The sequence below is a fragment of the Hevea brasiliensis genome, chromosome 2, assembly GCF_030052815.1.
Source record: "Hevea brasiliensis isolate MT/VB/25A 57/8 chromosome 2, ASM3005281v1, whole genome shotgun sequence".
In the NCBI taxonomy this organism is placed as follows: Eukaryota; Viridiplantae; Streptophyta; class Magnoliopsida; order Malpighiales; family Euphorbiaceae; genus Hevea; species Hevea brasiliensis.
The window spans coordinates 95085665-95104063 of record NC_079494.1 but is presented as its reverse complement, the minus strand read 5'-3'; the positions used below and the strand labels follow the sequence as shown (position 1 = coordinate 95104063).

The window sequence follows — 18399 nt, the reverse complement described above, 5'->3', positions numbered from 1 at the left end:
TATAGAGGTGATGCCGGGTACTGCACCAATTTCCATTACTCCATATAGGATGGCACCCATGAACTGAGAGAGTTGAAAGTTCAGTTACAAGAGTTACTGGACAAGGGTTTCATATGCCCTACTGTGTCACCCTGGGGAGCACCAATATTATTTGTGAAGAAGAAGGACAATACACTCTGGCTTTGTATAGACTACCTGTAACTGAATAAGGTGACTGTGAAAAACAAATGTCCTTTACCATGGATAGATGATCTGTTTGATCAATTGAATGGAGCTGGTGTATTCTCCAAGATAGATCTCAGATCAAGCTATCAGCATTTGAGGGTAAAGGAGGCAGATGTGCCTAAAACTGCTTTCAAGACCTGGTATGGACACTATGAGTTCCTAGTAATGCCATTTGGGCTAACGAATGTGCCAGCAGCTTTCATAGACCTAATAAACCGTATCTTTTATCCCTACTTGGATCGGTTCATTGTGGTCTTTATAGATGATATTTTGGTGTATTCTAAGAATCGGGAGGAGCATGATGAATACCTGAGAGTGGTACTATAGACACTACGGGGAAAGCAGTTATATGCTAAGCTATCCAAGTGTGACTTCTGGTTAGATGACATACCTTGCCTTAGGCTCATTGTATCAAAAATGGGATTAGGGTAGATCCAAAGAAGATTGAAGCAATAGTTGAGTGGAAGCCTCAATAGAGGTCAGAAGCTTCTTGGGATTAGCTGGATACTATAGAAGATTTGTGAAGGAATTTTCCCTTATAGCTACTCCACTGACCAAGTTGCTACACAAAAATGTCAAATTTGACTAGAATAACAAGTGTTAAATTATCTTTGAAAAGCTGAAGGTTATGCTCACAGAGGCTCTAGTTTTAACACAGCTCGAGTCAGGGAAAGACTATGTGATCTACAGTGATGCCTCTCACAATGGGCTTGGGTGTGTTTTGATGCAAGAAGGGAAAGTAGTTGCCTATGCTTCTAGATAGCTAAGGCCACATGAAAAGAACTACCCAACGCATGATTTGGAATTGGTGGCAATCATATTTGCACTGAAGATATGGAGGCACTACCTGTATGGTGAGAAGCACTACATCTACACTGATCACAAGAGTCTAAAATATTTGCCAACCCAGAAGGAACTCAATCTGAGACAAAGGAGATGGATTGAATTCCTTAAGGATTATGACTGTGTGATAGACTATCACCCTGGGAAGGCAAAAGTAGTGGCTGATGCACTGAGCAGAAAGTCTATAATGGCTTTGAGAGCATTGAATGCTTGATTGTCCTTAACACAAGATAGGGCTCTTTTGGTTGAGTTGCATGTAAAGCCACGCTTGCTACAGCAAATACAAGAAGCACAGATAAGGGATGAAAGGTTAATAACTGTTATGAGAAGAATTAAAGAGGGGAAGGAGACTGATTATGAGTTGAAAGGAGATGGGTGCCTACATTATAAAGGCAGAATCTGTGTATCAGGAGATGAAGAACTGAAGAAGAGTATCCTGAAAGAGGCACACAATAGCTTCCATGCTATGCACCCAAGAAGTACCAAAATGTATCATGACCTGAAGGCTCATTATTGGTGTCCTGGAATGAAGAAAAAGATTGGTGATTTTGTGACAAGATATTTGATATGCCAGCAGGTTAAGGCTGAGCATTAGGTTCCATCAGGGTTGTTGCAACCCATATCCATACCAGAGTGGAAATGGGACTGCATCACTATGGATTTTGTCACTGGGCTACCATTGACACAGAAGAAGCATGATACTATATGGGTGATTATTGATAGATTGACCAAGTCAATTCACTTCCTAACAATTAGAGCCAACTACTCACTGGAGAGGTTAGCAGAGATCTACATAGCTGAGATAGTCTAGCTACATGGAGTGCCAACATTGATCATATCTGACCACGACCCGAGATTTACTTCGAGGTTTTAAAGAAAGCTATAAGAGTCGTTAGGCACTCAACTACACTTTAGTATGGCTTTTCATCCTCAGACGGATGGACAGTCAGAACGGGTGATTCAGGTAACCCTTAAAACTCAGTGAATTGTTATAGATGTTAAAGAAATGATAGTAATGACATGACATGAATATTATATGATAGGTGCTGGAGGATATGCTTCGGAGCTGTATCATTGATTTTGAAGGAAGTTAGGAGAAGTACCTTCCTCTGGTAGAATTTGCCTACAATAATAGCTACCAAGCCAGCATAAAAATGGCTCCATATAAAGCGTTATATGGGAGAAGATGTAGGACTCCCTTATGCGTGATAGAGTTAGGTGAGGATAAGATAATGGAAGGTGAAGATAAGATAATGGGCCCAGACTTGGTGAGACAAACAGAGGAAAAGGTGAAGCTCATCAGAGATAACCTAAAAGCCACCTCAGATAGACAGAAGTCATATGCTGATTTAAGGAGGAAAGACATAGAGTATGAGGTTGGTGATAAGGTGTTCCTCAAAGTGTTGCCCTAGAAGAAAGTGCTAAGATTCAGCAAAAAGGGTAAGTTAAGCCATAGGTTTATTGGTCCATACAAGGTCATTGAACGTGTGGGTCTAGTAGCCTATAGGCTAGCCTTACCACCTAAGCTGGACAAGATCCACAATGTACTCCATGTGTCAATGCTCAGGAGATACAGATCAGATCCTTCACATGTCATATCAGCAAAAGAGATAATTGTGCAACCTGATTTAATATATGAAGAAGAGCCAATTAGCATCTTGGCATGAGAGATCAAAGAACTTAGAAATAAAAGGATCCCATTAGTGAAAGTTTTATGGAGACACCATAACACAGAAGAGGCGATATGGGAGAGCGAGGAGACAATGAGGCAGTAGTTCCCTCAGCTCTTCATATCAGGTAAATTTTGAGGACGAAATTTTTATTTAAAGGGGAAGAATTGTAACGCCCTCGCTTTAAGTAGTTCGTACATTCTACTGTTCTGATAGCTAATGTCTGTTCGGACAGCCAAGATGTCTAGAACTACACTTAAACTAGGGTGAGGATACATAAATTGATGAAATAAAGACCAAGTAAAATTAAGGAAAAGTAAAAGAAATGAAATGCCAATAGGTTAAAGGAGCCGGGACTACGGCGATGGGTGACCGTATCGGGTAGCGACTGTGAAGACAGTTGTTGACCCCAGACCCATGAGGAATCCTGTGAAATAAATTTTTGGGACTAAATTGAAGGCTCTATGAGATTTAAATGACATTAAAAATGCCAAAGAAAATTTAAGAAAATTACGTCAATCGGTAGAGGAAATCATAAACCAATAAGCACAATGAAGGGCATTTTGGTCATTCATCCTCAGAGTTGACCTTTGACCAAAATGTTAATTTAATTAAGTGAGATTAAGGTAATAAAACCTAAAGAAATATTGTTAAAAATTTAATTAGAAATGAGTAGAGAAAAGAAGAAAGAAATAAGAATTAAAATCTCTATTTATTACTTAAGCATGACATCATGGATGATGTCATTAAAATTTACACTAATTAAAATTTATCTATGAATTTAATGGATAAATATTTAAAGAAGAGAGAAATTTGACTATTGAAAATCAGCTACATCTTCTTCTTCTTCTTTCTATTTGGCCGAACCTCCATGGCCACTCCTTCCACCATTTTTTTCAAGCTTCAAGCTTGAATATCTCTCAATCCATCCACTAAAATCCCTAAATCTCTTCAATAAAAACTTATCCCACACCTTAAGAAAGCTCTAGGTAGCCAAGAAAAAGAGAAATATTGAAGTTTTCACAAGCTTGGAACTTTCTTGATCAAAGTTAGTGCCTAATTTCTCTTCCTCCCATCATTAAACTTTGAATTGAAGCTAAGATGAGTTGATTGTGCATGGAAAATTAAGAAAATAATGAACTTGTGAGGTGACCAAATTTTTGGTAGCCTTGAGATATGAGGATATAATGAATTTAATTTGATATTAAATTTGCCTATGGATGGTGTTTGATATATATAATTAATAGCCATGATGATTAGATGTGAGTTATATGAATTGAGTAATGTTAAGTTAGGGTTTTGACCTAACTTTGGGACTTTTATGTTATGGCTTGAAATTGAGAATGTTGAGATAACTCGTTGCCTATTAGAAGTGCTATGAATGCCAATTGAAGTTTGGGAGTTGGAGGAATTGAAAATTTGGGAGTGTGTTTTCATGCAGGTTTTGGGACCAATGAGTCCAGTGTGAATATTGAGCTATAAATAGAGTTCTATTGCTCCAATTGGTATGAGGCTAATTAGAGATGAAACTAGAGTCAAAATGCCCCATTTTTCATGAAGAAATCATGCCCAAAAACTGTCTCCAAATTGTCCTAAAAACTGCTTGAATTCGGATGACCATACCCTAAACCCAGAAAAATGACCAAGTGAATAGTATGCCATAACTCCCTCTAGAAAGGTCAGAATGACCTGATTTTTATACCATTGGAAACGTTAGACATAGGAGCACAACTTTTATGCAAAACACAAAACCTAGATCTGCCTCTAACTAAATCAATTTGCTAGCACAAATTAGGTCAACAAAACTATCCAGAACCAAACTGCCCAGAAATTCTGGACTTAGGCCTATCCGACCAGTTTTGGCAAAAATGCCATAACTTGGTGCACAAAATTTCAAATGCAATGAAACTAGTGCCAAAATTTTCATAAGATATAAATCTAAAATACTGGTCTTTTGACCAAAACCCAAAACAAAATGGAACTTCGTGAAATTGCTAGAAAAACTTAGCACACCAAAACCTGGAATTGGACTAAACTATCACTTGATCCCAGAATAGTTTTTAGACCATATCTCCCACTAGGAAACTCCAATTAGGATAAGCCAAATTGTTCTAGAAACCTAAGAAATAGAGCTTCAACTTTGGTTTAGAAACTTTCCTCAGATTGTGAGTGTAAGAACCCTAAAATGAGAGTCAAAGCCACTGACCTGAACCTGAAATCCTGTAGACACAGGGTAACTGAGTCTAGGCCAGTTAGTTTGTTATAATTAATTCTAAAAAAACTTGAAAAATTATAATTCAAAAATCTCAGTGATCCTAAGATATAGGGTAACAGTGTAGCCGAGCAAGTTATGCCACTCAGTGTGCCGGAGCACTCTATTTTATCTTAATTCATTTTTATCATAGTTTTGAACATAACTTGTGAAATATAATTCATTTTAAACCATTTATCGAAATTATTATTTATTTGAGGTTCCGAAAATTTTAAAGAAAATCCGGCAGTACCGCTAAAAATGGAAAAGCAGTTCTTGAACTGGAAAAACACTTCCAATATTCATATATTCGTATTCAATTACTCTCAAACTCCAATAATCATCATCTCAACATCTGTCAACCATTCATTTCTCAATTTCAATTTTCAATCATTCATCTCATTTGATAGTCATGTAACAATCACAGATCAATATTCACTTTTTCATTTACAAATACAATTTTGCATTATTTACATGAAAATCAAAATACATTACATAAGTTTCATTACATATGAGAAAATCAAAATTTATTACAGAATGCCAAAATGACACCTAGTGTCCTACCAATGCACTGCAGAAGTTGAGGTGACACGGACACTATGCAGAACTGTGAACTGCCTTACCGAATCTGTGGTCTACTGGGCCCTCTGTCCAAATCTTCAGTACCTACGCGTTGCAAAAGCGACGCGCTAAGCATAAAGCTTAGTGGTGCCAATAATACAAGAAAATACAATATGCAAATAAAAATAATAATTTCCTTGCTATTGTGTTCATAAGAAATGAATAATTACTAACTTATTGTGTAGTCGAGGGCTAATCATGTTTCATGATATTAACTTCTTCATGCATTTCGTTAATTATTTTCTTCATGATATTGAGCTTCTTTGTATTTTTGTAATCATTCCTGATACTTAATTTTCGTATTTTCTTTAATAATCAGTTCAATCACAGTTATACTTTTCCATGCCCAAGTAACCTATCTTTGGACGATCGGATCGATAACGGGTCGTTGGCACTGGACACAGCGGTGCCTCGGGCCGTCATACCATGGGACGCAGAACGTCAACCACGTATGCAGTCAGTATGGCTAAAAAGCCATGATATCACATAATCGGCATAAAAGCCATGAACACGGGCATAAAAGCCATGGATACAGGCATAAAGCCATGAATACAGGCATAAAGCCTTTCCTTTCGCAGTACTGCTAAAACAATACCCTATTGGCATGCCAAACTATCCAAACCAATCTTGTTAGGAATACTAGGGCATTTAATACTTTAAAATGTTAATATATTGTGCTTTATGACTTCATTATTTCATGATAAATTTCAATCATAATTCATACATTCATTTGATCATTTATATGATCACAATTCACATCAATTATTCTTTTATACCATTGTACTCAAAATACTTCTCCGCTTTATAATAATGAGAACTAATGTCTCATTCATACATTAATATGGTTTATTTATCCATTCATTATGTTATTCATATTGATCACAATTCTAAACAATGGTTCACATGTACCATTGTAGTCAAAACATTTTTCCTTTCTTATTTATACATTCAAGAATCTACTTATGTAATTACAAATTTTATATTTCAAGTTGAGTTACTAATATTTTATGAATTCCATTTGTGATGGGCATATATGCCCTAACTATCTATTCACATCAATTAGGTGACTTATTTTTCATGTTTCAAGTAATCCATGAATATTTCATGGATTTCAAATTTATGGCCTAAATTTCTTTTTAACAATTTTGACTAGGATGCATAGTCCATATTTGTCATACAATTCTAAGCATTTAAGCTTAGAATTGGTTCTAGGTCTTCATCTTAATTCACTAATCATTTTGATTACTATTCACCATACTAGTCAACCAAAATGTTGACCTTTTTATACTTAATGGATATATTAATTCTAATTACACCAAGATCCCACATTTTGAGTTTTACATTTACTAGTATTAATTGCCAATTGCAATTTAAAGTCCCCTAGATGCATTTCTAATTTCAAATTTTGAATTTCAAGTTTTGGTGTCACTATTCACCTCATTGGTCAACAAAAATGTTGACTTTTGCATAGATAATAGGTACATTGGTTTTAACACTCCCGATGTACCACATTTTGCATTTAAAACTTGTTGGAATCAATTACCAAATCCATTTCCAACCTTATTTCAAATTTTCATGTCACTATTCACTTCATTAGTCAACTAAAATGTTGACTTTTGCATAGAAAATATGTACATTGACTTTGGCACTTCCAACATACTACATTTTTCATTTAAAACTTGTTGGTTTTGGTCACTTTCTCAAAACTTAGGTCATTTTGGCAAAATTGCCAATTTTCGGTTTTGGTGCTCCGAAGTTGCACTGTTTCATTGGTCGATTTACTGTTGGAATTTGACAAAACTTCCTTCATAGAAAATGTTCCTTATTTTGTCTAGTTGAATTTATTTTTTTGAATCACTCCATTTGGAGTTTTGTAGCTCAAGTTATGGCCAAAATAAGTTTACTGTTCACGTGTACTGTTCCTGCTGAAATTTTGGGTTTTGGCAGATTTTGGTCCAAATTTGGTCAGTAATTTGACCAAGTTAAGTTCATAATTTGGTCTAACTTTCTTCATATGAAATGTTCTACCATGTCTTAGGTTTCCATCGGTTCAAGAATCGCCTAAATCCGAGTTTTCTGGAGAGAGTTATAGCCATCCAAACATTACTGCTCAAATGTAAATCTGCAGAGTTGCAGGTTTGATAACTCAACTTTGTTCAATAATTTGAATGGGTTAATGGCATAATTTGGGGTGATGTTCTTCATGAAAGTTGTTTGTCTATATCCTATCTTGTTGCTGTAAACATTTCAGGTCAATTGACCATATCTACAGTGAGTTATGACCAAATGAACAGTTACTGTTCATTTGGTCAATTCTGTTTGCGTGGTATCCGGATTGGGGCCAAGTTTTGGTCCTCTTGCTTTGGTCTTTTGGGCATGGTTTCTTCAGCAAAAATGTGCCATTATAAGCCTAGTTTCATGTCCAATTGGCCAAACATCAATTGGACCTACACAGCCAAAGTTATGGCAGTGCAAGTGGATTGAATTTTCAGTCCCTCTGCTGCACTAACAAGGCAGCCTACACATTCACTTGGCTATACTATTTTTCAGTCCAATTCATGGTCAACATACCTAAAATGGTCACTAATTCACCCTTATAATGTTCTTTCACAATTCCATAAGCTAAATCCAAGTTTCACTTCTCAAAACCCTAATGTCCAATTTAAATTACCCATAAACCTCAATTAGCACACTAATTCAACATTCATGCATATTCATACCTTAAACATCATTTCTATCCATTCTAAATTCATTAAAACAATCAACCTCATCCTTCCTTAGGGCTGCCAAAAATTAAAGATGCCCTAACACATATAATTTACTTCAAACTCTTACAATTTCTTAACTTAAAATGATGTTTTAACAAGGATTAAAGGAGTGAGAGTGAAAGGATAGCACTAACCTCACTTTAACCTCTTGTAGGGCAGATTTCTTCAAGCTAAAACTTCACTTTCCTTCCTTTTCTAGGCTGCCAAAAGCTTTGTCTAGGTGTGGGATTAATTTTTGATGAAGAGACTTATGGGTTTTAGTGAGTGGATGAAGAGAAAATCAAGTTCAAAGCTTGATAAAATGGTGGAGGGAGAGGGAAAGATTCACGTCCAAATGAAGAAGAAGAACCAGAAATTTTGTGTCTTCATTTGTCATTTTTTTCTCTTTTTAATTTGGCTTATTAGGTTGTGATTGGTGGAAGCCCTCCAAATGACATCATGTGATGTCATATTTAGGTTTTTCTTTTATTTTCTTTTCTTCTTTTCTCTACTCATTTTCACATTAATTTTTAGTAATATTTATTCATATTTTATGTCATATTAATTATTTACTCAACTGGACAAGTCGGCCAAAAATCGTCTCTGAAGGCGAAATGACCAAAATGCCCTCCGTTTGGCTTAACGGGTCAAAATTGTCTGTACCGATTGAAAAATTTTTATAAATATTTTCTTGGCATTCTAATGCCATAGGAACCTCAGTGACCCTTCTCTGGAGTCCCAAAAATTATTTTATGAATTTTTCCCCGGGTCTAGGGCTCCTCGTTGCGAGAACCGCAACTTCCCTCTGGTTACCCATCGCTTGGGCACCGGCTCGTTTAACTTGGTTGTATTTTATTTCTAAAATTTTTCCTAAATTTTTCTTATTAATATTTGAGTTAATTATGGTCCCTCACTTTGATTTAAATATTTTTTCGGACGTTCTAGCTGTCCGGACCGACACCGGTCATCGGAACAGTAGAATGTACGGAGTTGTTACCGGGAGGGTGTTACAACTCTTCCCCTCTAATTTAAATTTCGTCCTCGAAATTTACCCAGTGTAAATAGCCGAGGAGCTATCACCTCCTTATTTCTTCACCCTTCCGTGTTATCATACTTCACTTTCTCCTAGTCTCAATCCTATCCTCAAACAGTTCTGTACTCATTCTTTTTCATCTTAAATATAGTCTCCTTCTTATTTCCATTCGCTATCTCATTGTCTCTTCACTCTCTTATTCCATACCTTAACCTAAAATAAACAGGAAATACAGATCTGCAATAGTGTCACCTCGACTCTTATGAATGCAATGCATGATATGCAATCTATCTAGGTCCAGAAACGCCCAAACCGCGCTCTGATACCACTAAATGTGACACCCCTTACTCGCCTACAGTGTAGCCGAGCAAGTTATGCCACTCAGTGTGCCGGAGCACTCTATTTTATCTTAATTCATTTTTATCATAGTTTTGAACATAACTTGTGAAATATAATTCATTTTAAACCATTTATCGAAATTATTATTTATTTGAGGTTCCGAAAATTTTAAAGAAAATCCGGCAGAGTACCGGCTAAAAATGGAGAAAATAGTTCTTCGGAACCTGTGAAAAACACTTCCAATATTCATATATTCGTATTCAATTACTCTCAAACTCCAATAATCATCATCTCAACATCTGTCAACCATTCATTTCTCAATTTCAATTTTCAATCATTCATCTCATTTGATAGTCATGTAACAATCACAGATCAATATTCACTTTTCTATTTACAAATACAATTTTGCATTATTTACATGAAAATCAAAATACATTACATAAGTTTCATTACATATGAGAAAATCAAAATTTATTACAGAATGCCAAAATGACACCTAGTGTCCTACCAATGCACTGCAGAAGTTGAGGTGACACGGACACTATGCGAGCGTGAACCGCCTTACGAATCTGTGGTCTCTGGGCCCTCTGTCCAAATCTTTGGTACCTACGCGTTGCAAAGCGACGCTAAGCATAAAGCTTAGTGGTGCCAATAATACAAGAAAATACAATATGCAAATAAAAATAATAATTTCCTTGCTATTGTGTTCATAAGAAATGAATAATTACTAACTTATTGTGTAGTCGAGGGCTAATCATGTTTCATGATATTAACTTCTTCATGCATTTCGTTAATTATTTTCTTCATGATATTGAGCTTCTTTGTATTTTTGTAATCATTCCTGATACTTAATTTTCATATTTTCTTTAATAATCAGTTCAATCACAGCTATACTTTTCCATGCCCAAGTAACCTATCTTTGGGCATCGGATGGATAACGGGTCATTGACATCGACACGCTGATGCCTCGGGCCGTCATACCATGGGACGCAGAACGTCAACCACGTATGCAGTCAGTATGGCTAAAAAGCCATGATATCACATAATCGGCATAAAAGCCATGAATACGGGCATGAAAGCCATGGATACGGGCATAAAGCCATGAATACAGGCATAAAGCCTTTCCTTTCGCAGTACTGCTAAAACAATACCCTATTGGCATGCCAAACTATCCAAACCAATCTTGTTAGGAATACTAGGGCATTTAATACTTTAAAATGTTAATATATTGTGCTTTATGACTTCATTATTTCATGATAAATTTCAATCATAATTCATACATTCATTTGATCATTTATATTATCACAATTCACATCAATTATTCTTTTATACCATTGTACTCAAAATACTTCTCCTCTTTACAATAATGAGAACTAATGTCTCATTCATACATTAATATGGTTTATTTATCCATTCATTATGTTATTCATATTGATCACAATTCTAAACAATGGTTCACATGTACCATTGTATTCAAAACATTTTTCCTTTCTTATTTATACATTCAAGAATCTACTTATGTAATTACAAATTTTATATTTCAAGTTGAGTTACTAATATTTTATGAATTCCATTTGCGATGGGCATATATGCCCTAACTATCTATTCACATCAATTAGGTGACTTATTTTTCATGTTTCAAGTAATCCATGAATATTTCATGGATTTCAAATTTATGGCCTAAATTTCTTTTTAACAATTTTGACTAGGATGCATAGTCCATATTTGTCATACAATTCTAAGCATTTAAGCTTAGAATTGGTTCTAGGTCTTCATCTTAATTCACTAATCATTTTGATTACTATTCACCATACTAGTCAACCAAAATATTGACCTTTTTATACTTAATGGATATATTAATTCTAATTACACCAAGATCCCACATTTTGAGTTTTACATTTACTAGTATTAATTGCCAATTGCAATTTAAAGTCCCCTAGATGCATTTCTAATTTCAAATTTTGAATTTCAAGTTTTGGTGTCACTATTCACCTCATTGGTCAACAAAAATGTTGACTTTTGCATAGACAATAGGTACATTGGTTTTAACACTCCCGATGTACCACATTTTGCATTTAAAACTTGTTGGAATCAATTACCAAATCCATTTCCAACCTTATTTCAAATTTTCATGTCACTATTCACTTCATTAGTCAACTAAAATGTTGACTTTTGCATAGAAAATATGTACATTGACTTTGACACTTCCAACATACTACATTTTTCATTTAAAACTTGTTGGTTTTGGTCACTTTCTCAAAGCTTAGGTCATTTTGGCAAAATTGCCAATTTTCGGTTTTGGTGCTCCGAAGTTGCACTGTTTCATTGGTCGATTTACTGTTGGAATTTGACAAAACTTCCTTCATAGAAAATGTTCCTTATTTTGTCTAGTTGAATTTATTTTTTTGAATCACTCCATTTGGAGTTTTGTAGCTCAAGTTATGGCCAAAATAAGTTTACTGTTCACATGTACTGTTCCTGCTGAAATTTTGGGTTTTGGCAGATTTTGGTCCAACTTTGGTCAGTAATTTGACCAAGTTAAGTTCATAATTTGGTCTAACTTTCTTCATATGAAATGTTCTACCATGTCTTAGGTTTCCATCGGTTCAAGAATCGCCTAAATCTGAGTTTTCTAGAGAGAGTTATAGCCATCCAAACATTACTGCTCAAATATAAATCTGCAGAGTTACAGGTTTGATAACTCAACTTTGTTCAATAATTTGAATGGGTTAATGGCATAATTTGGGGTGATGTTCTTCATGAAAGTTGTTTGTCTATATCCTATCTTGTTGCTGTAAAAATTTCAGGTCAATTGACCATATCTACAGTGAGTTATGACCAAATGAACAGTTACTGTTCATTTGGTCAATTCTGAAGGGGCTGTTTGCAGGGTATCCAGATTGGGGCCAAGTTTTGGTCCTCTTACTTTGGTCTTTTGGGCATGGTTTCTTCAGCAAAAATGTGCCATTATAAGCCTAGTTTCATGTCCAATTGGCCAAACATCAATTGGACCTACACAGCCAAAGTTATGGCAATGCAAGTGGACTAAATTTTCAGTCCCTCTGCTGCACTAACAAGGCAGCCTACACATTCACTTGGCTATACTATTTTTTAGTCCAATTCATGGTCAAAATACCTAAAATGGTCACTAATTGACCCTTATAATGTTTTTTCACAATTCCATAAGCTAAATCCAAGTTTCACTTCTCAAAACCCTAATGTCCAATTTAAATTACCCATAAACCTCAATTAGCACACTAATTCAACATTCATGCATATTCATACCTTAAACATCATTTCTATCCATTCTAAATTCATTAAAACAATCAACCTCATCCTTCCTTAGGGCTGCCAAAAATTAAAGATGCCCTAACACATATAATTTACTTCAAACTCTTACAATTTCTCAACTTAAAATGATGCTTTAACAAGGATTAAAGGAGTGAGAGTGAAAGGATAACACTAACCTCACTTTATCCTCTTGTAGGGCAGATTTCTTCAAGCTAAAACTTCACTTTCCTTCCTTTTCTAGGCTGCCAAAAGCTTTTTCTAGGTGTGGGATTAATTTTTGATAAAGAGACTTATGGGTTTTAGTGAGTGGATGAAGAGAAAATCAAGTTCAAAGCTTGATAAAATGGTGGAGGGAGAGGGAGAGATTCACGTCCAAATGAAGAAGAAGAACCAGAAATTTTGTGTCTTCATTTGTCATTTTTTCTCTTTTTAATTTGGCTTATTAGGTTGTGATTGGTGGAAGCCCTCCAAATGACATCGTGTGATGTCATATTTAGGTTTTTCTTTCATTTTCTTTTCTTCTTTTCTCTACTCATTTTCACATTAATTTTTAGTAATATTTATTCATATTTTATGTCATATTAATTATTTACTCAACTGGACAAGTCGGCCAAAAATCGTCTCTGAAGGCGAAATGACCAAAATGCCCTCCGTTTGGCTTAACGGGTCAAAATTATCTGTACCGATTGAAAAATTTTTCTAAATATTTTCTTGGCATTCTAATGCCATAGGAACCTCAGTGACCCTTCTCTGGAGTCCCAAAAATTATTTTATGAATTTTTCCCCGGGTCTAGGGCTCCTCGTTGCAAGAACCGCAACTTCCCTCTGGTTACCCGTCGCTTGGGCACCGGCTCGTTTAACTTGGTTGTATTTTATTTCTAAAATTTTTCCTAAATTTTTCTTATTAATATTTGAGTTAATTATGGTCCCTCACTTTGATTTAAATATTTTTCCAGACGTTCTAGCTGTCCGGACCGACACCGGTCACCGGAACAGTAGAATGTACGGAGTTGTTACCGGGAGGGTGTTACATTAAAAGTGGCTGTAACATATCTAATTAATTAGATAAAGATTGACTTCATAACCAGCCTAATTCTGGACCTAGAAAGAGACAATGAACTAGTTATGGTTATATGTCCATAACTTGAGTTCTAAAACTCCAAATGACATGATTCAAAAAGGAAAATAAAGACAAGACATAGAGGGACAACTTCCATGAAGGAAGTGTGGCCAAATAGTAGCCACATCTTGACCAATTTGCTAGGTAAAACAATACTCCAAATTTGGACCTAAAGAAAGGTTCAAGAAATTATTTAATACATAAAATGTAAATTACCTACTTGAATTACCAAATGCATAAATTACATGAAAATGTATGTGAGACCCATTTCCCACTACAAATTGACATAAAATTTATAAAGTAATTAATAATACTAATTTGCCCAAAGTATACTTAGACTTATGTATATAGCTTGGATATCAATTAAGACTATAAATTGCAATACTGCTCACATGAATGATCATTGATAGACAACATATGTCTGAGATGGTTATTATACTGGCTTTATGCCTACCCGTTGGCCATAGTGCCTATTATTACTTCTGGCTTTATGCTTGCCAGCTCGCCTTGTGCCTGACATGACCGATGTATACTTGATAGGCATACGAATGTCCAACTAGTATACTCCCGAGTATTCAGCCTTTATAATCTGTTATATGTTACTAGGATACTGATATAAATTTAATTAGACAGAATATGAGAGGAATAAATATAAAATATACTGATAAATTTAATTATTCCCAAATTCTAATAAATATGTAAATGACCAAAAATTTATGCAATTATACATAAATTAATTATGTTGGATTATTTTGTTAGTTTTATTTTAAATTATGCACCACTTAGCAATTCGCTTAGCACGTTAGTTTTCCATTGCATAGGTACTAGAGACCACCACCACCACCACCACCACCAGCCACAGTAGTAGTGCTCTGATAGAGTTTTGACCAGATCTGCCATTATCTGAGAGTCACCTCTGTATTTTGTTTTGGTAGGGCCCATATAATTAGATTTTGTATTTTATTTACTATACATAAGTAAATATTGTATATCATTTTGGATTGTAAATTATTGTGTAAATGAATTTTTATACAAATGAAATATATATATATATATATATATATATATATATATATATATGATTCCTTTGAGATTGTATGAGTAAAGATAACATGAGATGACATATGAAAATGTGAAATAGATATAAATGATTTTAACAGGTGAACAGTGGAACCCGCCATATACAAATAAAACGGAGGAAACTCTGTCTGGGTCTCCAATAAAATAAATTGTGAAAAAAAAATTCCACACATAGATAATATGAATAGAAGGAGTTTAAAATTAATAATGAACATGACAAGACAAGATAGGGTGCTCTGGCGTTGAATGTTGCATACCTTGCTCGGCTACATTGTAGACAAGTAAGGGGCGTCACATTCAGTGTTCAAAGATGATTTGGGTAGAGGAGAATAATCTTCAAGATAATAACTAATCCTTTTGCATTTTAAATGACCAAATAAACTTTCTGCAACATTGCCCTTCCAAGAACTTGCTACCTCTGCAACATTGCCCTTCTAAGAACTTGCTACCTCTATGGTCCACTTAAAAGATTAAACCACCAAACATCATTAGAGGAATAAGTCACATTATCAGGCTCTATTGATATAAGATCATTATTCATACTTGAAGATTCAATGTCTTCAATCAAAATAAATTAATGATCTATATTGTATTTAAATTGCCAAATAGTCCATCAAATGCAACAACAAACAAACAAAACCCCATTAAGGAGAAAAGAGGACCCATTAATGGAGAGTGCATGACCTTAATATTGAAGAAAGAACCTAAGATCCATTTCAAACAAATACATATATGACTAAATAAACCCAAATATGTTCCAAACAAACATAGATATGAGATTATAAGAAAAATAAACAAAACAAATAAAGAAAATCAATATGGGATAGCCATCAGTGAGAAATTCATCAGTGGCCATCCAAGGAAATCTAAAGGAGAAGAGGAAAAGAAGGGAAGCAATTGGGTGTAATTGTTATTTGTTAGGTGGGTGTAATTGGATGGACCTAGTCTAGGATCCTCGCACTTGGTTTTTCCTCTTTTTTATTTTCTTATTTAATAAAAGAATTTGGCTTATAGAAAAAATAAAGAAAATTAATATGGAGTAGCCAACAATGAGAAAATTTAAAGGAGAAAAGGAAAAGAGGAGAGAAGAGGAAGAGAAGAGTAAATTAAAAAAATGCCAATTATATATAATTCTTCTTAGACAAAAACAATTTTATTATTATTTCTTTTACTTTTAATTCTATAATATTTTTGTTTATATATATATATATATATATATATATATATATAAACTTAAAATAGAATTTTAGTGGAAAAAGATTTTTTTTTCTTTTTTAATGATTTTATAGTTTAATTAATTTTTTTTAAGTTTCTAATATCATAAATAATATAATATAAAGAGATTCCTACCCATTTTAAAATTAATTTTAGTTTTAATTAGCCAATTAAATTTAGTCCTTCATTATAATAATAAATTACTATAGGTATTTTTAAAAATCTGAATGTTCTCCTCTTTCATACATTCATATATATTATAGACAAAATACGATCTTAATTACATATAAGTATATAATTAAATTAAAAGTATATATATATATATATATATAGGTTAAATTTTTGTTTAATATAATTTCGGTTCGGTTTTTTATGATGAACCAAAATCAACCTAAATTTATAAAATATATTCAATTTATTATTATGGTGTTGATCAGTTTAATATGGTTCTTCAATTTAATTCTAAAACCTCTAAAAACCATACACACTCTTAGTAATAGCACGTGAGAGTAAAATTTCAGCATTGTGACAATGGCCTTCACCCAAATTCTGTCCATGCCTAACAATGCTTCTTAGGGATAATTGGGTAACATTGTAAGTTTGTCCAAAATTTCAGTATAATTAATTCTACAACTGCTTTATTTTGCAAAAATTCTGTGTGGCCTGATGCAATTATGACGTCTTTTGACAAATGAAAATAAATTTTTTGTGTTAGTATAGCCATCTGATAGCAGAAATTTAAAGAAGTCATGGAAAAAACTTGGCAAGTATTTGTTCTAAATCTTAAGCTTACAAATAGATAAACTCAACTCAACTCAACTAAGCCTTTATCCCAAAAAATTGGAGTCGGCTATATGGATTCGCTTTCTCCACTCTAAACAATTTTAAGTTAAATCCTCAGAAATGTGTAATGCTATAGATAGAAAAACAGAAGCAAAATTATGCCTTGGACACTACCACACATTGCCATGGACAAGACGCTAAGTAAGAAAAGCAGCAATTTCTCCTAAGCCTGATAAATTGCAAGATAGGATCTAGTTAATTTGCAGCATATGCAGCATATATATATATATATATATATATATATATATATATATATATATATATATGCTGCATATGCTGCAAATTAACTAGATCCTATCTTGCAATTTATCAGGCTTGATTAAAAGCTGACGGCCAAGTCCCTTAAAATCAATAGTACAAGCATGGTCTTCAGGGTATCTATGCGACCTGCAGAACACATACCCACAACGGCAGTTGAACCCCGTTAATCCTAGCCTCTTGTTGCAGCTAGTGCATCGATTCTTTGTGCTTGTTGAAGCAGCTTCATCGCTTGAATCTACAACAGTTTCAGCAACCAAAGAAAGCTGGTCTATGGAAGAAGTCACTGCTTTTATTGCATGCTCTTCTTGCTCTTGGTATTCTTTGTAACATTTGGAGCATAAATTCCGCTTCTGTACTGTTTCATAGAAGCCACAGTCATTAGCGCAGAGTGGTGGTTCCATGTTGTGGTTTGACTCCATTCTTTCTTTCTTTCTTTCTTTCTTTCTTTCTTCTCTGTCTTGTTACTAAAGATGTTGATTTTCATATTTTAGTTGTGAGGGAAATATGTGTGTGCGCATGTGTATATATATATATATATATATATATATATATATATATATATATATATATATATATATATATATATGGTGTGAGTTTGTGTTTGATTTCCTGATCTTTGTAGGGTTTGAAGTCCAATTCCATTGAGAATTGGATTTGAAAGAGGAATCTTCAAATATTTATCCGAAAACTTTTGGAATACTTATTATTCTTCCTAGTGCACACTTGAGTGGACTCATTTATAATGTAATTATTTAAATATTATATTTAATTACTGAATATTATATTAAGATTGAGTTAATTAATCCTACTCTCCATTGAAAATCCGATAGTTTAGTTTTGTTAAATGTCTTATAAGAAAA

The 18399-nt window shown here is 34.1% G+C and overlaps 1 protein-coding gene across 1 annotated transcript; it reads right to left on the bottom strand.

Moving 5' to 3' along the window:
• Positions 1-17565: 17565 nt before the first annotated feature.
• LOC110660032 (zinc finger A20 and AN1 domain-containing stress-associated protein 5-like) lies at positions 17566-17998 on the bottom strand. The gene has a single exon (XM_021818176.2). The coding sequence runs from the start codon at positions 17956-17958 to the stop codon at positions 17566-17568; it is 393 nt and encodes a 130-aa protein (XP_021673868.2). The 5' UTR covers positions 17959-17998.
• Between the last annotated feature and the right edge of the window lie 401 nt (positions 17999-18399).